At 31.2% G+C, this 22,402-nt stretch overlaps 2 protein-coding genes across 7 annotated transcripts; one reads left to right on the top strand and one right to left on the bottom strand.

The window, feature by feature from the left end:
* Positions 1–4,972: 4,972 nt before the first annotated feature.
* LOC105776836 (transcription factor bHLH153) lies at positions 4,973–8,886 on the top strand. 2 transcript variants are annotated; one of them, XM_012599766.2, is made up of 6 exons: positions 4,973–5,439; positions 6,668–6,794; positions 7,280–7,345; positions 7,612–7,677; positions 8,076–8,144; positions 8,361–8,886. In XM_012599766.2, the coding sequence occupies exons 1-6, from the start codon at positions 5,420–5,422 to the stop codon at positions 8,511–8,513; spliced, it is 501 nt and encodes a 166-aa protein (XP_012455220.1). In that variant the 5' UTR covers positions 4,973–5,419; the 3' UTR covers positions 8,514–8,886. The 2 variants fall into 2 exon arrangements, with proteins under 2 accessions (XP_012455220.1, XP_012455223.1); XM_012599769.2 differs by having other exon boundaries at positions 4,977–5,439; positions 6,671–6,794.
* A 143-nt stretch (positions 8,887–9,029) lies between these two features.
* On the bottom strand, positions 9,030–19,934 carry LOC105776835 (BAG-associated GRAM protein 1). Of its 5 annotated transcripts, none has more exons than XM_052621784.1 (18): positions 19,540–19,934; positions 18,460–18,510; positions 18,276–18,373; positions 15,129–15,204; positions 12,954–13,082; positions 12,804–12,850; positions 12,522–12,642; positions 12,262–12,378; positions 11,993–12,022; positions 11,749–11,848; positions 11,173–11,279; positions 10,914–11,057; positions 10,722–10,826; positions 10,467–10,613; positions 10,247–10,300; positions 9,784–9,847; positions 9,622–9,683; positions 9,030–9,497 (listed from the first exon to the last, which is right to left on the bottom strand). In XM_052621784.1, the coding sequence occupies exons 1-18, from the start codon at positions 19,732–19,734 to the stop codon at positions 9,330–9,332; spliced, it is 1,815 nt and encodes a 604-aa protein (XP_052477744.1). In that variant the 5' UTR covers positions 19,735–19,934; the 3' UTR covers positions 9,030–9,329. The 5 variants fall into 5 exon arrangements, with proteins under 5 accessions (XP_052477744.1, XP_012455217.1, XP_012455219.1 ...); XM_012599763.2 differs by having other exon boundaries at positions 10,935–11,057; XM_012599765.2 differs by having other exon boundaries at positions 18,460–18,529; positions 19,540–19,687.
* Positions 19,935–22,402: the final 2,468 nt, after the last annotated feature.

The raw sequence follows: 22,402 nt of genomic DNA, 5'->3' as shown, positions 1-22,402 counted from the left end.
TAATGTAATTTAAAGAGGTTAATATTTACATTGAAAGTGTAAATTTTTATTTTATAAATTACTTTAAAATATTATAATGTTTTTAAAATATTTTATCACACTCTTATAGAATAATTTATCAACTCCTAATTTTACATATTGAGTCTAGAAATTTCACTAACAATATATTAAATATTATTCCAACTTAAAGACACTTTTAAAAGTTTTAATACTGCTTGTGAAATATTTTAACTCAATCGATAATGTACGAAATAATTATCCACAAAATAATATACTCCCAAAAGAAAAAAACATATGATAATTTTAACTATTTGTTTGATTTAAAAATTATAAAAATAATAATATATACTAGATTACGACACATCCATGATTAGGGTGAAAACAATATTATAAACCATGAGTTGTTGAATCTAAAAACTCTATTGACGGTGTATCAAATAATTACCTCATAATAATCAAACCATTATATTTCATATTCTATTCATATAAACCATGAAACATTAAATTTTAAAGAAACTGAAAATATCCAACTACTTGTTCGATGTAAACAACTTTTGACCATTAAATATAGGAATAATATTTGGTATACTACTAGTGGAGTTTTTAAACTTCACAAGTTGGATTAAGGGGTTGACAAGTGTTCTATAGGGTACAACAAAATATTTAAAAAGACACATAACAATTTTTAAGATTGCTTGTGAAATAAAAAAAGTACATTGCTAGTGTATCAAATACTAACCCTTAAATATGAGAAAATATTTGGTACAAACTGTTAAAAGAGTTTTAGACTTTACAAACCAGATTAGAGTGTTGACGAATGTCCTATAAGAGTACAATAAAATATTAAAAATAAATATTTTAAAAAAATAGACACATGTCTATTTTTTAAAGTTGCTCATGGAATAAAAAATAATTTTCAATATATTAAATATTCACCCTTAAATACAAGGGTAATTATTCATTCACTACTAGTGAAGTAAAAACTTCACAAGATCGGGTCTAAGATGATGCCAAATGTCTTTTTAATTATTTAGTTATTATTTTATTACACCTTAAAATAAATGACATTAACTTAAATTAAACATGAAATTTTTTTATTTTATTAATAGTGTATAGAACTATAATCCTAAATAAATATATATATATATATATATATATTAAAAAGACATTATTCTTGATCTATGAGAGAAATATCAAAATTTTATTATAATAAAAACAACAATGGAATACTTCAAAAATAAAAATTTAGTTATATTTATTTAAGATTATCAAGCTCTGTAGATCTATTATAACTTTCACTAATGTAAACCTCTCCTCTATTATTATATATTTTGAATGAATAATTGTTTCCCAAAGTCTAATTATTTTTTACTAGTAGACAATTTTAGTCACAAATATTTGTTAGAAAAATTATAATTTATAGGAACTTTGAGGCATATTCTCGACAGGTAAAGGTGGAGAATTGAATCATAAAATTATGGTTTCATATTTTACTCAATGAGACCTTTACAACGGTATATCATATGTTTAAAATGGTTGAGTGATAAATCAGAAATTGATGCTCAAAGTAAGCTACTTGAAAATATTTGTTGAGGAAAAGAAAAGCTCCATATTGGTTAAATACTGAATATGAGATCTGTATATATATGAGAACCCACTTAAATAATGATTGAAATACTAAGTTTAGAACTCTTCCTAGCGCGCAGGAGATGTAGGTCCATACTCGTCAGGGTTGGAGTGCACCTGCATGACGTGGGCGACACAAAATGTTTGAGTTGATTAAGCTTATGGATATTTTAGCCACAACACGAAATTTATTTTTCCTCAGCAAATATATACAAAATCTAATATAAAAGGACATATATCCTGATTTTATTTGATTCTACTAAATTTGATTTGATTTTAATCAAATTGATTTAATTGTCCATTTAATGCAGATTTTGTCTCCTTATATATGAATACTTTCAAAAATTCATTCACTTTTAATGCCTAAAAAAGGCTAAGACTTCTTCTGAATTATTTGCTTAATCTCACTCTCACACACCTGAATTTAGGCTCTATTTGTTTCTCTGAAAATGACTTTCAGAAAATGATTTGCTTTTTTGGAAAAACTAATATTTTCTAGTGTTTGGATGAATCTATGTAAAAAAATTTATATTGTTTGGTAGATTTTTTAAAAATATTTCATAAAAGTTGTTTTCAATGAAACAAACATACATTTGAGATTTTCTTATTTTTTATTGTTTAATTGAATTAATTTTTATCTATAATTTAATATTTTACATTGTTTTTGCATATACTTAAAATATTATGTTAAATTCGAGTTCATTACAACGTCATTTTTAATTACATGACTACCAAGTGAGTATTTTTATTTAAAATATGATATCAACAAAATTGACAAAAAAATTTAACGATGTCAACAATGGGACTTGATTTTAAATTTAAAAAGTAAAGGGACTAAATTCTTGAAAATAAAAGTACAAAGACTAAATCGCAAATCATGAAGTGCACATAGACTTATGACATATTTTAACCTTTATGCTACAAAACATTTATTGTTAATATATTTATAATTTTAATAAATATTTATTATTAAAATATTAATATTGAATATTTTCAATAATATGTGAATAATATTATTTAAAATTATTATTTTTAAAATTTATTATTAAAATAAAATTGAAATATTAAATATTTTATTAAAATAATAAATTATATTTATTATATTAATAATTTATTATATGACTAAATATAAATAATTAAATATGTTTAATAATATTGAAAAATATAATATTTTAATAATTTTAAATATTTTAAAAATAAAAATAAAAATTATTATCAATATAATAATATTAAGCTTGATTTAAGTTAATTTTTATATAAAAATAAAATTATCTATAGATGAGCTCTTTTCCGGAATACGTTGACATGTAAGTCATTTTCCGTTGACCAAGCTGTTTTCTGTGAAACAAACATAAGAAAATGTAAAAAATATTTTCCGTAAAACCTTTTACATGTAAACAAACGGACCCTTATTTTGCTCTCAAAATTTTTCTTTTATTCTCCATATTTTCCAACGTTTCAGTGATAGAAAAAGGCAACGTTTGTTCGTTGATCACTGTAGAGGTGTTACTGCTTTGATCATCATGTTGTTGTATCCTGGGAGACAGTCGACCAACGTTTCTCCAAGTACCGTAAGAGCGGCCGAATCTGTCTTAAGGAAACTGTATTAAACAAGCCTCAACATTTAGTAAATCTCTATCTTCTTTTCGATTTTTGGTTTTTGTTACAGTATTTATTGGTTTTTGTATCTGATAATTTAAATATAAATTATTCAATTTATATTTTATTTTATATCTAAATATTTGTTTATTTATATTTATATATTTTGTTCGTTAATGTGTTTTGTCCAACAATATTTAGGGTACTTAAATAAATAAATATTTTTTAAAAATTGAAAAAGTATTGTTTTTGTAATTTCTCTATTAACTTAGCAACTATAAAAAGAAATATAACTTATTTTGAATATAGTAAGAGTAAAAAATAATAATCACTTGATAATTTTATTAATGTAAGAAGTTATGTGTTTGAGTGTATTGAAACACATTATTTTCTTATTTATGAATTGAAAAGAGACTATAAATAATTCTAAACATTATATCAAAAATATATATTTAATTAAAACCAATAATAAATTTGTTAAAATAAATAAATAAAATAACCACTTATCACGCATGAAATATCTAAACTCGCCCTCAAAAAAAAAAAAAAAAAAACTAAACTTTATTCAAACTTCGTTAACAGACAAATGTCGTAACCGTGTGGGTCCCACCCCTAATCCCTTTAGACCAAATCCTCGTAGACTTTTTTGCGCACGGTCGAACTGCATGCTGGGTCCTACTTACCCCACCCCCTCAACATTTTCTCTCTCCATTTTTCACTTCAAGATCGTGAACACCACGCTCTTGATGTATGACTGCCACGTGTGGATAATCCACATTAGAAGATTTGAGAATAAAGCGAGTTTGATGGGAGCGTGACAGAGAGGAATAGCCAGACAAGGCGTGGGACCCACCTACTCAGAAAAACCGCCGACCTGAATATGGAAACTGCTCTGACAAAGATATACCGTCGAATTTACAAACGCAACACGTATATGCATATTTTTTTTTCTTTTTATGATTTTGAATAAATGATGAAAGTATTTAATTTAACACAATATGCATATATTTAGTTTGATTCAATCAATTATTGGATAAAATTTTTGTTCCTTCTTAATTTTATCCTTTAATCATAATGTATTTGTCTCTAATGGAGTTAGGAAATGAATTTTTTTATTTAAGCTTAAAATTTAAATTAATAATAAAATTATATTTTAACCTCTAAAAATAATAATAAATTAATTTAATCTGACTTAAAAATAATTTTCTAATTTTGCCGATGTTTATCTCGTCTGTTTTTTTGTTTTATATAAATTTTCTTGAATGGAATCTTATGTTAAAAATGATTTAATAGAAGTTTTAATTTCGTAAATTACAGAAAAGGAAAAATGGTGCAAGGCAAAATGTTTTTGGTATTCCCTTGTTTGGAGGTAATTAGGTATAATGAAACATGAAATGGTAAAATTTATTTGGTGAATGTGTGAAATATTGAATATATTATTATCAATTATTGAGATTACGTTGGTGATTAAACAAATATGAAATGATGAAAAGGCAGGCCAGCTAAGTTTGAAAAGAGACAGAGGAAGGAAAAAGTGGAGAGATTTCATAAGTCACTTTCAACCTGATTAGCAAATAAAATAATTAAAATTAAAAAATTGGACAATAAATCTAAGGTTAAATCAACTACTCTTCTTATCTATGTATGGTGCTGTGTCACTTTGCATGGTTGGATATTAGCTGTCAAACAAGAAAACAATGAACAAATTATTCATTTTTATTTTTATTCATTCCCCTCCCAAAACCTTATAAAAACGTTATTAACTCTCACTAACAAACCCCATTTCTTCCACTCTTCCTCACTTTCTTTAAGCCTTCACCAGTGTTTAGGGTTTAAAGCTTGCAGATTTTGAACTAAAAGGATTTTGATTGTTCCTTAAACTTTTCACCTTGTTTAGATGTACACAAACTGACATGTTTTTGGCAATAAAGGTCCAGTCTTTTTAGTCCCACAAAGAAGATTGCTGTTCTTTTTAATGTTTTGTTGAAGAAAAGTAGAAAAAAAAAAAGAAAAAGAAAAAAGAGCTGGCTTTCGGACTTTGGGGTGTTGATAGTTTGGTTGAAGAAAGTGAAAACACTGAAGCAGCTTTTTACTTTGGGTGTCACTTGGAATTTTTCCCTTGTTGAATTTGGGTCTTGAAAGTTTTTAAGTTATAGTACAAGGCATTAGATTTTTGCTTTTAGCTCTTTGGCCAATGCAAACTTTATATTCTTGGTGAGTTTGCTCAAATCCTATCCTAGTTATTTTGCTTCAAAGCAGCTTTGTTTGTAGTGTTAATTCAATATATATGATCTGTATTGCATACATACATACATTAGCTATTAGCTATCATATTTTGGGGTTTTTCTTTTTTGTATTTAATACTACTCTGTTTTTTCATGAAATTGGAGTTCTTGCTTTTGAGTGTAACCATACTATTGCTTTGTATCATTTGTAGTATACTTGAATGTTACCTTGAAAATTATTTGTTTAATCATAGTTCTTTTAAGTGGCATAATGTTTGATTGGTATCATTAAGCTATTAATTCAAAATGCAAATTGGATTTATTTATGGTTCATCCATGCATGGGAAATTTTTCCATAAACTGGTCCCACAAAAGATCATTCTTTAGATAATCAGGGGTTTCTATTTATTTATACTATGACTACTTAACTGAAGCTTGATGCTTTTTCCACCGTTTGATTATCGTGTATGGAATCAAATGATGTCACTGGTTGGTTTGTAAGTTTTTGTCTGTGACATATTGCTTGTGTTTTTGACTTATTCCATGAATTATTTAATCAACATTTTTGTATTTTTCCCAATTTTATATGCTTGTTTTTCATTGATTCATGCAACTATTGTCCGTTTGTAAACCGACAGTTAATACATAATTATTGTTTTAAATTATGTTGTGATTAAATTAATGGATGAGATGTTTATAAAATTTTGTATCTATTGACATATAAATGCATGATTATCCTCTGACAAAAGAATGGAAAAATTTTTCCCCAGTATTCAAATAATGTAAGGGTGTCTGATGTAGATCATATGAATTTTTTTTAAATTATGTACTGAGAATGAGATTTAAGTTCATTGTTATGCTTCAAATTGGATGTATCCTACCATGGATTCTTCTCTGACTAAAATATAATAGTCCACTATGAGTGTTTTTCATATATTTCGAGGGTTCTATTGCATTTAGGTTTGCTTTATATATGGATGATTCCATTTTACAATAGTTGAATGTAGATGATTTCAAAGAACACAATTGTTGATTAGATGATCGTTTACTTTTGTGATGAATGTTGTTCGATAATCGCGGTCTTTAAGTCTAGTTAACTTACTGTCTGTAATATCTTCAATGATCCTTTTCATGGCTGTTCAGCTTTAGATTATTTTCGTTGGTTGCATGGTGCTATTCCAGTGTGTGATTCTTTTTTTCCCCTCACTCTTTTGAAGCAGTGAAAACGGGATAGAGGTCAGAACGATGATGGAAAACAAAAGGAGCCCTTGCTCTGTTGATCATGGCAGTTTCACTCCTTTGGCGTCGAAGCGACAGAAGTCCGACTTATCGATCTCGACAAAGGTTTTTAGCTGCCTTTACTCCCTTTTATGTCTCCTCTATATTTATTTCATAGCTATACTAAAGGAATCCCTCCAGTGCTCGAAAAATGATGGGATAGTCAATTCAGTTTGATTATAGTTTAATCTCCATTAGTTGGGGTTGGCTACATGTAACTTTCTTTGATTTACAGTGTTTCACTTTAATTCGCAGATTGACTCATCCGTTATATTTTTTTCCGTTCCTAATTTGTGCTAAAACCTATGCAAACTTTTATAGGAAAATAGCAAGGTGATGGTAGCCTTTTCTCGGAACCAGATGTATAATTTATATTCGCATGGTGTAAAATATGTTCTTTAACTTGTTTTAGGGGTTATATTCCCGAATGTTGTTCAGAATGCATCTTCAGCCATTACTTATGTTCATTTACAGGCAATTCTGGTTCGGTTTCTAGAAATGCAGATTTGATCTCTTTATGTATAATCTTAATTTATTCTTTCTGGCAATAGGATAGGAAAGATAAGGTCGGTGAACGCATTGTCACTCTGCAGCAGCTTGTTTCACCATATGGAAAGGTATTTTGGCAATTATTTTTCACATTGGAAAAAGCGGCAATACATTTATAGTGCTAGCATCAACATAGAAATTTATAGCTTAGTCGGTTGATTCTGGTGGAGATTGGCTTGAGGTCAAGTCCAATATTTTGTTATCGGTTAAAAACTTGAATCCTGACACCGCATTGGTTGTATTTTAGTGTTTACTATGGCTTGAATGAAGTCGTCTTTCAGCATAAAGTTGCCGATCTTGCTATGATTTTGAAGCTCTATTTGGTTCATTGCAGACAGATACAGCTTCTGTCCTCCTGCAGGCAATGGAATACATACAGTTTCTTCATGAACAAGTTAAGGTCGGTTTTTCTTTTCCGTATTAGTTGGTATTAGTTGCAACATCTAAATGCATGCTTCTAAAGATCAGCAATTGAAATTTCAATGAATACACCGCCTATTTAAACATGAACCTAGGGAGATTTGACAGTTGCAGTCTCAGTCTGGAATCAAGCTTTGAACAATTTCAGCCTAGATTTTAAGAGATTCAAGCTTTGACTGACTTAAAAATGTCCCCGGGGGAGGTTTTGGCTGTGCAGTTTGTCTTACCTCTTCTTTCGGACTTGGCAATTTTCAAAAGGGAAACAAAAATGATTATCAAAGAAAACAAAAGGCGGGAGTGAAAACGAAATAATTGCTTTTATCTTTTTCATTTTAAAGGTCATTATAGCATTTTTAATGGATATAACTGTGGTTTCAGGTTTTGAGTGCTCCATATCTTCAAACCTCGCCGACAAATAATATGCAGGCAAGCATTAAACCGGCCCAGGTACAGAAAGAAGATTAATTATGCCTTGAACTGCTCCTTACTTGGGTTTACTTCTCGTGTTAAAAACACTAGTCATCCCTATTTATGGAACCGATTTTAGTTCGATGTCTGTTGTTGGAACACCTTTTATTTCGAAATACAATAACGGTATTGATTAGGGAACCATGGTTCAGAAGTTATGGTTGGATTTTAAATGGCTGTTTCTTGTGCTTGCAGGAGCTAGAGCATTATAGCCTTAGAAGCCAAGGTTTATGTCTTGTTCCACTCTCGTATACCATGGGAGTTGTTCATAGCAATGGTGCTGATATTTGGGCTCCCATCAAGACCACTTCACCAAAATTTGACAAGCCTTTCTCACAATTCAATTGACATATTTTCCTTCCTCGGTGACCGGTAGGCTTTGAACGTTTCACTGGAACCGGTTTTAAAGGTAACCAACTTAATCTTGAATGCACAAAATTTTCCTAGTCAGATGCAAAATTTATAGCACAATGCACTGAGATAGGATGTTAGTATCGAGAAACTAGTAGGATTGTGTATCCAGAAATGCAGTCCTGTGCCTACTTAGTTTTAAGCCAGTGATCTGCATTTAATATTGTATTGAATTATAGAAATTAATTGATCTCTCCTAATCATATGTATTGTAAAATGTAACTTGATGAACATGAGTTGATTAACCACTTTTAACATGTATGGCGCTCGAATAAAATATACGGAATAATGTGCCAGTCATTAAATTAAATGTTTGGTCTATTTCACGACATATTTATTTTGGTATCCGAGGGAATTATTCTTGTTACTTAAATGTGAAAATCGAAGTTCAACAAAGGCATTCATGTATAGATTAGGACACTTGTCGTTGGTGCTCACATTCACACTTGAAGATGGTTTAAAGATTTTTCTTTTTGTTAAGATCATAACTGTGAACAGCAAACGATACTACTAATTAACAATTGAAGAAAAAATTTATGCAAGTTCTGTATTTTCATTTACATGCCATTGGCCTATTAACCGGAAAAATTGCATTACAATAAAATTCTGTTACTTTCCTTCCGAGTAAACCGTTTTGAGTTCCGTTATAAATCTATGCCTTTTCCCAAAAAACCCTCATCCCTATGCATATGACTAACATTTCCATATTGAAAACACACACAAAAAGACATTATACAATAAAATTGGAGGAAATTAATTACCCAAGTTAGCTGAAATCGTCCGTTCTGAGTGGTGACGACCCGTTATTGGTCTCACCTCTGAAGTACGTGACTTGTTCATGTTATTGGTCTCACCTCCGGAAGTACGTGACTTGATGTATGAACGGGCAACATTTAACATTGTCTCCATCTCTTTCTTGTACTGCACAAAGATGGCAAAAGGAGAACTTCAGACTAATACCAAAGGAGAAAAGACAAAATGGGTTTCTTAAAGTATGGGATTCATCTATATAATTGAGAAGACAATGATTCAACTGTAGCTATACCTCTTCGATGGCACCTGACTTTATTTTCGATTGCATCACACACCATTTCTTAAAATGTGCACCTGTAGAAAATTGAAACATCCCTTAGTTCATATCTTTGAGGTTCAGGAAAAGAAAATATATTTCTTAAAACTTGAGCACCATAAGAAAATTGAAGCTTACCCGCTTTTATATCTAAAAGGTTTGAGTTTTCTCCATTGGTCTCTGCAGTCCATCGACAGTGAACCTGATGCAGCGCAAATAAAATGATGTCACTTTAATCTCGAAGCTAAAACATAAATAATAGAACAAAAACATGCAACATTACACACGCGTATATATAGGTTTATAATTCTTCCAAGAGGTTAGAACTGTTAGTCGAACCAAGTTGTTCATACCACAATGGTATCATAATTAATATCCAAGTGTACAAGACATCGCTATTATATTTGGCCTAATCTTCATTGAAAATAAGTCTCTACTCCCGTTGCCCTGTTGGCAAGTAAGTGACCAGTTAACCTGCAAAAGGGACATTTCCTTCCGCCACAGTGTAAGCAGCAATTTCCATCTTGATTGGACTTAGGTGATGATAAGTCTTTGATCAATAACAGTGTGGGTGATATGCAAGAAAGTTTCAAATACTTACTTCAAAGTAGGAGCCAAATGGAACATCGTGTGCCTGTTGTACAGTTTCAAAAACCTACGAGAAGAGAGAACATTGATTAAACTCAATTAAATGAAACAAACATAGAATCTACAATAAAGATGCAAATAGCCATATGTTACACAAGCAATGAATTTTTTCACAAAAGTAAGACAGTTTATTAAAAAAGAAATTACTGAATGGACAACAAAAGAAGTCCTACAAGCTTTTTCTTATCTGATGATAAAACAAAATGTTGATACTCGGTCATGGCAGTGTCTGGAGGGCACATGGGATTGTTACAAATGGTTCTGAAGGTAATCTCTCTCACTTGACCATCATATTCATCTGCAACATGCCACTGTCCCATCTGAAAGTAGCACAGCAGAGTAAGTACAAATTTTCAATTCATTTGTCTAATACGAAAGGCATGTTTAATAGAATAAGCATGGAAGAATACTAAATTATCTTAGCTTACTGTAAGATTTTTGTCGTTACGTGATGTACGGTATTCATTTGTGAAACTAGAGCCATTGCTCAATAATAAATTAAAAAGCTGCTCAGCGGTGCAAGGAAATACATCCTGCAGGAAAAAAATTCATGAATCATAAATATACCAATTCACAACATAATAAAAGCCCACAAAGACAGGAAAATATACGATGCATACTTTGTAGATATCAACAAGAACCTGTTCTTTGACAAAACGTAGTAATTTTTCAGTACTAGGTGCTTTTTCTTGAGGAGCTGTAGCTTGCGTTCTAATACCTTTCATAGAGCTACTATGTGCACGCAATGCTGATGCTGCTCGCTCCTACATGTCACAAAAATAAATCAAATGAAAATTTGTTTTATCTGATAAAAAATGGGAAGTGAAGTTGAGTAGAAGAAAGAATCAAACAAGAAGTCACAGATCACATGCAAAATACCTTCCTCTCAGCTTCCAACATTGCATGGTAGTTCTTTGCTGCACGCTGTAATGCTCGTACTGTATGGTTCCTGTTCCAAAATGATGCAAATTTATACCTGACTCTACCTGAAATAAGAAAAGAAAAACAACAGCAACATAAACACACCTTTACTCGATTCATGCTAAAAACAGTCTTGCTCATGAAATATTGGGTTATTCCTAACGAAGCAATAATCTATGAAAAGATCTCTGAATGGATAACTAGAAAAGGGAAAAAACCCAGTGTGTAAGACATCAACTAATACTGTATTTTAAAAGAAAAACATTTCAAACGACCACAAGAGAAGTATGTAAAATTTTAAATGATAAAGAAGAGCGTAGACCTATTCTGAACTTGGTAAAACAATAAACACTAAATTTCAAAAAGGAATCGGTAATAAATAACATATGAAGTTTTCAGAGCACAGTCACACACCTCTAAAAGACACTGTAGAAACCAAAAATAAACAGGAAATTACATAATGCTCTTTGTTCACAATCTTGAAAAAATAAATCCCTAAAGCTTCCATGCTTGGTAAAGAATTTAGTTACTAACCATCAGAGCTCCCTAATGGAGGTACACCATGCCCACCAGCACCCATCCGAAGAATTATTGTTATTGCAGGATTAATGAATGCATGCTGACTCTTACGAACCTGCATTGACCAAATTATTATATGCACAAAGAACATTCAAAATTTTCTCCAACATGGTCAAGAAAATGCTTGTAAGTTATAGTAGTTCTTTTTCATGCCACAAAACTAACTTTAAGAAGTGCTGATCAGAAGAATATAGCTTACCTCATCTACATCCCCGAATGGAATTATCACCTGTTATTTAAACAAAAGTTGTTAAGATTTTAACACATCCTTTCATTTTATAATACCATAGGAGGTGTCAAACATATAAAAAGTTTCTTATCTTTTTAGTTAGTTTAATCATTTTTCCCTTTAAAGAAGGAGGAGGACAATTTGTCTCTGGATTCTACCATAAATGCACTATGAATGTCAGCACATCTTAAGAAGAGGATAAGCTTTCGTAAATTAATGCAACAAACTGGCAAGCTAACCTTAAGTTGTTTGGAGAACACATTAGAATGGAAACATATGTGCCATGCAGAAACAAACATGCGACCATGGTACAAGAATGATCTCTCAAGTGCACATGAATAACTATGCTCCACAACCTGAATGAAACTGTCTGTTTGTTAGCTGCAGCTAGAAGTGATGAAATGGGATTGCCCCAAGAATTCCTATTTGTTACTATAACCATACCATGCCTAATTTATTTATAATAATTCTAGTTAGAAAGACATTTTATAGGACTTGCCTCATCTGGAAGGAGGTTAAATATTGTCTGTAAAGGCCCTGGCTTTTGATGAACCACTCTAGGCCCTTGTTTATCTGAAGTACTCCTTCGAGCTTTAGCTCCAGCATATCCATCTACACGCCTGTCAACAAAAGCTTTCAAACTATTCAATGAAATGTAGAGACAATAAACATAATTTTACCCGTGTTTGTCACTAAATGGGACTAGCATAGGAAAAAAGTTTAGCTTAACAAAATTATTTTCATTTTTAGTGGACATTCATGTAAGAAGCTGCAAGATTACCTGGATGACTTTACAGGTGATTTTATTGTTTTAATATGTAGACAAACCTGAAAGACGTAAAGCCTTTCATTGATCTTTATAAGAATTAAGAAATAATGTAAAGAAGCCAGATAAACAAGATAACTACAGAACTTGGGAATCGAAGAACACCTGTCCAGGTGGTTTATCTAATATATGCCATACTGGGGTACTGTCACCTTCACTTTCAACTCGAACAGTAACTGAACCAAGAGTTGCACTCTTCCAAACTATATCCCAGTCATATATTGTCACGTGTATCTGCAAGGTGAGTAAGAATGATTCTCTTAGACAAGCATGCCACATAGGAAAACAAAAATGAGTTTTTAATATAGATGCCTTCATATATTTATCTCTTACAAATGCATCCTTTATTGATTACCCTTACCTTACTTTTGTATATAAATATGCAAGTAACTACTCAAGTTACAATAAGTAAATTTTTTGTTACAATGAAAAGAATTAGGAGAGAAATACTGACAGATATATTTTCAGGGACATTCATGTTACATGGCTTGCACCAGCAAAGATATAATTACAATTTTGGTACCTAACCATAGCAATGCTAACTTTTTTAGGATTTAATGCTAACTTTTTAGGATTTAATTCAAGTTTTAGAGTTGATTTGATGAGAATTCACAATTAGCTAATAATATTAGCAATTAACTTTCATCAAATCAACCCTAAAACCCAAATTAAATCACATCCATAGCATTATATTTGACAAATTAATTACAAAATTAAACAAATTCACAATTAAATTAAATTTATTCTATTAAAAATTATGAAAAATCCAAACATAATAATATTAGCAATTAACTTTCATCAAATCAACCCTAACACTTGAATTAAATACTAAAAATGTTAACACATTTACTTTTGGGTACCAAAATATATAACTTTTGTCAAATATAGGGACTAAATTGGACCAAAAATAACACAGATACCACATTAGAAAAAAGTGTCGAACTCGAGTACCAAATAATATATTAAGCCATGCTAAAAATGCATTACCCCATGGTTACTTAGATGAAGAAATATACATGAACATCCCACAAGAGTTTGAGGGAGATACAAGCAGCAAGGTGCGTAAGCTGAAATGGTCCTTTATGGGTTAAGGCAATCTCCTAGAGCATGGTTTGGGAGACTTGCGAAATTTATGGAGTCTGGCTCTAAACAAAATCAAGAAAATAACACTTTTTATTAAGCATTCGACTGCAAGGAGAGTTATTGTGCTTCTCTTCTATGTGGTCGACATTATAGTGATTGGAAATGATGACAAAGAGAAGTATGAATTGAAATAGAGACTAGTACATAGATTTGAGATAAAGGAACTGGGAAAACTAAAGTACTTCCTTGGTATGGAAGTGACATATTCCACACAAGGGATCTTCATATCTCAGCAAAAGTATGGGTTGACAGTTTACTAGTCTCTAAATCTGTTGACAACTTATATTAGGGGATTAGATTAACTTATATTCAAGGATTATAGCTTGATTTACTGATTGTCTTTCTTTGGATAGGCTTATTCTTTTTGTATAAATATCCATGTAACATTCCTTTTTGATATGTTAGTGAAAAATAATTATTCATAAATTCCTTTCTTTTCTTCCTCTATTTTCTGATTTCTACATATGCAACTGATTTATCAACAGAAACAAGAAAGATTGGGTGTAATCCAGTCTCTAACCTAATGTATCCAAATCATATGTTCGGAGAAACTAAAGAAGAAACAGTTGTGGACAAAAGGATGTTCCAGAGTTTAGTTGGTAGACTCAATTATCTTGCTCATACTTGGCCAAACATATCCTATTCAATAGTGTAATCAGTCAATTCAAGCATGATCCAAGAGAACCTCATATTCAAGTTGGCTACAGAGTGCTACATTACTTAAAAGGGAACCAAAGGAAAGGGATCTTGTTCTAAAAAGGTGATACTCTTGCTCTAGAAGGTTAAATCAATGCTAACTATCCAAGTTCCCAGTGGATAGAAGATCACCTACAAGGTATTCTACTTTTCTTTAAGGTAATCTGGTAAAATGGAGGAGGATGAAACAAAATGTGATGGCATGGTCATCTACAGAATCAGAATTATTTTCAACTTATAATCTCTAACAATAACATGTACATTGAAGCAAGAAGGCAATGATAATGCTGCTTGCTGGTGAAAAAATACTTTGGTTTAAATCAGAAGCACGTGCTATTAAGCTAAACCCATGGTTTGGTATAAAGCATACATGTTTGACAAAGAAAGCATGCTTAAAATGTCCAGATGCCATCTATAACAAGAATAACTTATAATATAAACCTGGACAGGAAGCTTATCTACAAAGAAATTGAACTCCTCTCCCCACATGGGGTTTCTTGAACCAGGGATCATTGAACTGCAACAACAACAGAAGTAAAGTCTTAAGAAATGTAAACACAATAGGGGTACATAATAGTATATTTCTTTATTAAAAAAACAAAGGACTTATGCAAACCACAAAGCTTTATATCTGGACATTTATTAGTTCTCAGATACATCATAGTGGGAAAAAAAATTGTTATGCTTACCATCAAACTATATAATTTCAATAATTTAAGGCTCGTACATGTATAAGATACATGGTTTCTCCAATTCTCCTAAACATCTATGATAGAATATTATCAATATCACAAACTTAAAGACCAATAGATCCAAACAACAAAACGAACTCTGCTTTTTTTAGTCATCTGTCCTTAACCCTTTCTGATACGAGTCACAAAAGCCCAAATTCTTGAAGGCGAAGCCCAATAAGCAAATTCCCAGCCCAATCAAGAAATCCATACATACTTAGTTGAAAATCAGGCCAAATTGTCAAAGTGGCCCAAGTTGTAAAGTTTTATTTTTATTTATTTATTTATTTACTTAGTTTAAATTTTTATGTAAATATTCAGTCCAAGAGTCCCAAATAAAGACCTTTGACCGAATTTCCATATTAAAATAATTAGGAGTTTTTTTATTTTAGTTTTCTAATTAGATTAGGACTAGTTATAAGGCCTATTTAAAGGCATGGCTGGCCACCTTGTAAAGAACTTCTCAATTATATCAAAAATATCAGATTTGTTTAAGTGCAGAATTCTCTTTGAGTTTTTCTCCAAGAATTCTCTCTTGAGTTTTCTTTAGAAGTTGTTTTAACAATCTTTTGATTGTGGGAGCCATCTTCAGCCTTCTTCTTGCCATTGATATTCTTTGGAGGGGAGATTAGAGCCGTTTGAAGGGAGTTGTGAGATCTTTCGGGATTTCAAGGCTTCTTAGGACTTATCTTTTAATTTCTTGTTGTCAATTCTTTCTTTATTTCTGCTTGTGCTGAATCTTTATCTAATTTATTTTCTGTTTTTTTTATTGTGTTTTCAGCCTTTTTCTATCTTAAGGAATCAGCCCAAAAATCCCCAATTTCTAGGGTTCATCCATACTCTTTTTGGGTGAAATCAGATTGTCGAAATTTGATGAAAATTATCTTGGTGTTCAATTGGGCAGAATCGCAATCTCCTTTAGGGTTTCAAGAACCCTTATTAACACTTATTTCTATTCTCAATTTGATTCTTTGCTGTTTTGGGAATTTTATTTCAGATCTGGAAATTCAAAATTCTAATATTTTAATTTTCTGTTTCGTTTCAGATCTGATTGTTTAGGGCTTTCGTAGGAGTTTCCCGTGACTTGACGACTCGGTCTTGGTCCGCGCGCAACCCTCTATCACTTTCACTAGTTTCAATTTAGATTTTACAAATATTTGAATGCAGCATAGCTGAAATTTCATCAATCCAATACAAACTAAGAAAATCATGAAGCTAAAAACTTTACTTCTTCCCAAATGTGACTTACTGTTAAACACTACACTCCCATTCCGTTTTTGTTTGAAAGATCTCGATCCTATTCCGCTGTTCCCCATCAACGTGTGATGAACTGGTTAGAATTCTGTAGTAATTGCTACCTTTATTTTGGCCCTCAAGTAGGCAACAACCCCTTGAGAGATTTGATTAGTTTGAAACAAACCGGAACAATAGAACTTTATCAGTGACTTTTTCAAGGGGATAGTCACATTGGGTCATTCATGGTTGAATTAGATGATTCCATTCAATTGGATGTTCAAATGCACAAATGCCTGATTTAGTCATGATTTTAAGCCTCACCAGAGGATTTAAACAGAACCAGTGAATGTTACATGTTGAAAGCAAGCATAGGGGAACTTGGCAAGGTAATGAGTGCAACTTCAAATCTCCAGCGAATATGACAGTTCCCACATCCCAACTTTCTGAAGGCAACAATAAGGGGGAACTACTGAAGCAAATTCCATAAATTTCATCAACCTCTTTTATAAAAAATGTTTTATCAAGAACAGAAATGGTTGAGAGAAGGGTGAAGGACTTATGTTATAATTGTGATGAACTGTATATTGTTAGGCATCAATGTAAGAAACTCTTTTGGCTAGAAGTAGCTTATTCGAATGATGTAGAACCAAAACTCAAATTGATACTGAACTGGGCTGAGTTATCATCAAGCTATCTTGACTTCGAGCTTGAGGACAAGCTCTTTTTGTAGGCCGAACCTATGTTAGGAGAGGGCATCAATTTTGATTCTCTAATTAAGGCTTAGGTTGTGATTTTATTTCTTTACTTTCTTGATTGTGATTTTATTTCAATTAATTTATTTCCTTTCTAGAATAGGTTTCCTATTTATGTAATAGGACAGACCCTTACTTAAAGGGACGTATGGAATAATAAATCCTAACATAATATCCATCAAAACCCTAAAGAGATCCGGGTCTTTCTCTTATGAGTCCTAAGGTTTCAGTCTCCCTTTAAAGAGCAAAACTATCAATAACAATAGGCCTTTACAACAATTGAGATAAAGGGAAGACACCAATCTTCGGCTTCCCCATCAATCACCTTGTGATTCAGTCCTGTTTGGTTATTCTTAACAATTTCAAAGAAAAATCAAGAGCCTACAAGATATAACAGTTAAGCTCCCCCCCCCCCCTCCTAACAGTAATCTCAAATAATAATAATAAAAATAAAAAACCCCTTTTTCCCTTAAAGAGTCAAGAAAGCAAGTATATACCTAAAAAATCTTAAACAAACAAAAATCTAAAGGTGAAGTTAAAAAAATAAATTCAAATAAACAGCCTCAAGATCAAGTAACTGGTGAGTGACAACTTTAAATGCTCGAAATCCCCCCCAAAAGCCAAAGTACAAGGTGTGATGATGGTAATGATCATATAAGGACTAAAAAGGCACTGTGTTATATTATAAGGCAAGAATAATGCTATTATTCCCAGTCAGTACGTCTCTTGTGCACTATTAGTCTAGCCTAATTCTAAGAAAACAAACTATATTTAGACGAAAACTATACTAAAAGAGATGGAAATCATCAAATGAAAATCATCAACTTGCTGAAACTTGTAGCGAAAAAAAATAAGAAAAAAAAAACAACCTGAATCTCTTTTCAGAATCACAAGTAATGATAGCATAAGGATCTGATGTGCCATTCAAGTTTGTACTAACGAGATTCTTAGCTGCCAACAATTCAACCTGGAAAAGGTAAAAAAGAAAGGCGAAGACGATCTCATTTTGGATTTAAAAAAAAGACTCATTACATGAAAGAAAATCCAAAATACCTTGATTATGAAGGCAGAATTGGTAGGAAGATCTCCTTTGAATTTGATAATCTACAAAATAAGTGCAGAACTGCATGTCAAAAAAGTGGAAAATTACTCCGTGAAAATAGCAGCATACAACATTGTGTGTACTACAATAGAGTAAGATTCAAAATGTTCATGTTTACAGATTGCATCAAGTTAAAAAGCTATAGCAGTGCGTTTAAGGGACAGAATAAAAATACATCTACAATATATCCTTTTTAACAGACAGATGAAGTCAACCAAAAAGTGTTTAGCCAAGCCGAGAGATCGATTCGCTCTTCATCAGAAGATTCTCTGACAAACATCAATATCCATCCTCTTACAAATTTTACCAGCTATAAATAATAGACATCATAAAGAAGAAACTAATGTAGGCATGATACTATACCATTGTGCTCTATTCAAGACAAAATTGCCAAAAAAATTCTATAAAATACCAGACAAATAAGTATAAGGTTAATGGAAACGGATTAAATACACAGAAAAGTAACTTTCCAACAATGTGCACACAACGTATATTCCATAATCGAATAAATGAACCCAGAAAAGAAAGTCACAGGGAAAAGGATCACTAAATAAGAGTCATGAAATGTAACTTCACTTAAAATTTAAATTAATAAGAACAAAAAAGGATGAGTTCAAGATAATTAACAATAAAAACTCAATTCTTGTCAATAATGGGAAAAAAAATCCATGAAAATTCGCTCAGAACCAAAACTAACAAAATTAAGAATTAAGTAACTAAACTGACATTGACTCAGTGCCATTAGTAAAAGAATTAAGGTAAAAAGTTACCCAAATTTTTTTTAAAAAAATTAAAAAAAGAAAAAACGTAATTATTACAAAGTGAACAATAGATCAATCAAAATGCGCGCGCACACACACACCAAAAAAAAAAAAAAAAGAACAGAAAAGAGAAGCGAATTTGCCTTCAGCCAATGTCATCATCCACACAATAAAAATTGCATAAACAAATAAAATTAAAAAAAACTAATACCATCAAAATTAACTGAAACAAAAAAAAAAAAGTCTTCAAAAAGACGTAAAAAAAGTGACCTTGTCGTTATCGTCCAGAATTGCATCAGCAAAATCCTCCTGAAGCAACGATCGACCACCGCCACTCCCACTTCCAACTTGTAATGTATAAATCCAATAAGAAACGATCAAGAACACCGACGTGGCCACCGCCACTTTGATCTCCCAGGAAGACGGAACCAAATATTCCACCACCAATGCTGTTTCAATCATCATAATTATGTTTGAAAAGATTCCCCTTTGCTTATTTCGGAAACTATTGTTTCTATAAAATTAAATTAGAAAAGAAATTGATCAACATTTTGATTAAAATCTAAAGGGTTTAATTTTAGGGTTCTTTAACTTGTAAATGAAATAATCTGTATTTGGGGGAGAGAGTCAAAGCAGGAGACCGTTGGAGGTTGAATGGTTTGGCAATCAACACCTGGTAAAAGATCGTTAATGAGTTTTTAAGGTCTTAAATACCCTTAACACATATCTTGTACTTAATGTTTGGGTAGTACGCGATGCGTATGAGAATGTAAATTTAACCTTAAAAATAAGGTTATTAAAACTTATAATCATCAATCTCTAATTTTAATTATAAATCCCACTTTATTTTGTGATTTGTTTAACTTAAAATTTATTGAGTTGGCGTCACAAGTTAAGTATTAATTTAATTAAAAATTATAAAAATATCTTTTATAATTAAAATAAATTATATTATAAGATAATATTTTAGTCTTTTATAATTAAAAACTTAATAAAACTTAATAAAATTATATACAATTAGATTTAAACCTGTATTGTTTAACATTAATAAAACATTATTTTACTACTAAATCAAAACTTAATTTTAATACGGCTTAGATGAAAAATTTGCCTCAAACTATAACACTTTTCCCTATCTAATCTTTTTTAACAATCATTCCTTAACCAAAAATGTTATAACTTGTGGCAAAAACTTTATTTCTTTATTTTTCTTTTTTCTTCCTTCTCTCCCCTCTTCCATGCTCCTATTGCATCTTAGTCCTCCTGAAACAACCTTGCAACTTGAAATTATAAGCTCCAAGCACCATTACTCTGGGTCTTTTTGCCAAGCACGAATCTGCCTATTTCCTCTGTTCTCTTCACTTTGACGTTTAGATCACATTGTTGAAACTCTAATGCAGTGGTTTTCACCTGTCTAGTTACGCACATGCTACTCGCTGCTCATAATGCTTGTTGTCCACCTGTTGTAGCTGTGTACTGCTGCACAATGTATTTTGTTGTTGAAGCTTGCTGCAGGGGAGCAAAACAAATTGTAGCCATTGATAAACACGTGCTTAAATAAAAACACTTGAAATAGGCTTTTTTACCTGTATATTGTAAAGTAAAACAAAAAATATATACTTAAATGGTATGTCAGACAGATTATGTACCGAAATGGTACATCCAAGCAAGTGGAGGGTGGTGCATAGACGGCACCACCCTAAAAATCTGACATTTTTTACTGCAAAAAAAATATATTTTAATAGTGGTGTCTACTTGATAGGTGGCACCACATTTGTACCGGAATAATATAGAACCCGTATTTTTATACGGAGGTAGTGCAGGGCTATGGTGTCTATCTGATAGGCGGCACCAGTGATCCCTATCTGATAGGCGACATTGTGACCCTTATCTGATAGGCGGCACCAGTACCAAATCCCCCCCATCCGGCTCAATACTAAATATCTGTTAAAAAAAATAGTAGAACATAAGGAAGAAGAGAGAGAGAAGAAAGAAAGAAAGAAAATGTATTTTTATTTTTATTGTTATTTTCAAATAGAATAGATTATGATGAGAAAAAATTATTTTGTTAGTATTATATAGTTTGTTTAGTGTTATTTTTATGTTTTGTTTTAAAGTTATTTTGTTTATTGTGATTTGTTAGATTATAAATGTAAATTTATATTAATTTTAAGTTATTTTGTTAGTAAGTTTTGTGTTTAGATTAATTATTTGTTTAATGTTTCTTGTGATTTGTTAGGTTATGAATGTTATGTTTTAAAAGTTTTTAATATATTTGAAAGTTATTTTGTTAGTAACTATTATAAAGTAATTGTTAGTTAGTGATAAGAACGAAAAAATAGATAAATCTGAAAATCGAAATAAAATATTTTTGTCATAGATATTGTTAGAAATGACAATAAATTTGATATTTCCAGATAAGATAATAACTTCAGCACAAAGGGAGAAAGTTGATAAGATGATGAGAGAATTGCAAGATTACAGAATGAAACTAGAAGAAGACATCGTTCAACACCTTATTACCGTAAATCAAAAGATGCAAGAAGTGTTATAGAAGAGTCATGAACTGGTTAGAAAGAATAAAGTGCAATACTTAACCCTTAGAGGGACATTAATAGAACGGGAGCATCAAATCATTTTAGACTAACTTTGGAAGGCATTGGTACCACGAACCTATTAGAATCTAGTTATATACTTCGTGAAGTTTATAATCTCTTATGCAGCAAGGAAAATAGCGAGAGAAAATGTAGGTTCACAAAAGTTGACTGGGAAGCAAAATGTGTTTGACATACCATGGATGAATAAATTAGTTGTTAGGAAATTACCAAGAGAATTTCTAAATTCAATACCCGTTATAAAGATTGAAAAGGAAGAAGATCCTGAGGAATTTCTAAATTGGATTGTATAAGATGAATTTGAAGAGAATTCAGAATTTAATATAGAGCATTTCCCAGAGGAAGATACATGATCGAAGATAGAAGAAAACGTAGAAATGAGTTTAAGTGGTTAAATGTAAAGATAAATGTTGTTTATGTACAAAATAAGAACTGAAAAAGTCTGAGCTTATGAATGAAAAAATTGCATATTGATATAATTTTGGTCTCTTTTATTCATTAAATTTTTATGTAAGTAT

Source organism: Gossypium raimondii, chromosome 10 (genome assembly GCF_025698545.1).
Source record: "Gossypium raimondii isolate GPD5lz chromosome 10, ASM2569854v1, whole genome shotgun sequence".
In the NCBI taxonomy this organism is placed as follows: domain Eukaryota; kingdom Viridiplantae; phylum Streptophyta; class Magnoliopsida; order Malvales; family Malvaceae; genus Gossypium; species Gossypium raimondii.
This window is presented reverse-complemented; position numbering and strand designations above follow the sequence as displayed.

Excerpts from the sequence above, each read along its gene's own strand:
- LOC105776835 (XM_052621784.1), bottom strand. The coding sequence starts at position 19,734 with ATGATGATTGAAACAGCATTGGTGGTGGAATATTTGGTTCCGTCTTCC. Across the intron at positions 12,851-12,953 it reads TAGATAAACCACCTGGACAG|GTTTGTCTACATATTAAAAC; the intron begins GTGTTCTTCGAT and ends TACGTCTTTCAG. Across the intron at positions 12,023-12,261 it reads TGTTCTCCAAACAACTTAAG|GTGATAATTCCATTCGGGGA; the intron begins GTTAGCTTGCCA and ends TTTAAATAACAG.
- LOC105776836 (XM_012599766.2), top strand. The coding sequence starts at position 5,420 with ATGCAAACTTTATATTCTTG. Across the intron at positions 6,795-7,279 it reads ACTTATCGATCTCGACAAAG|GATAGGAAAGATAAGGTCGG; the intron begins GTTTTTAGCTGC and ends TTCTGGCAATAG. Across the intron at positions 7,346-7,611 it reads TTGTTTCACCATATGGAAAG|ACAGATACAGCTTCTGTCCT; the intron begins GTATTTTGGCAA and ends GGTTCATTGCAG.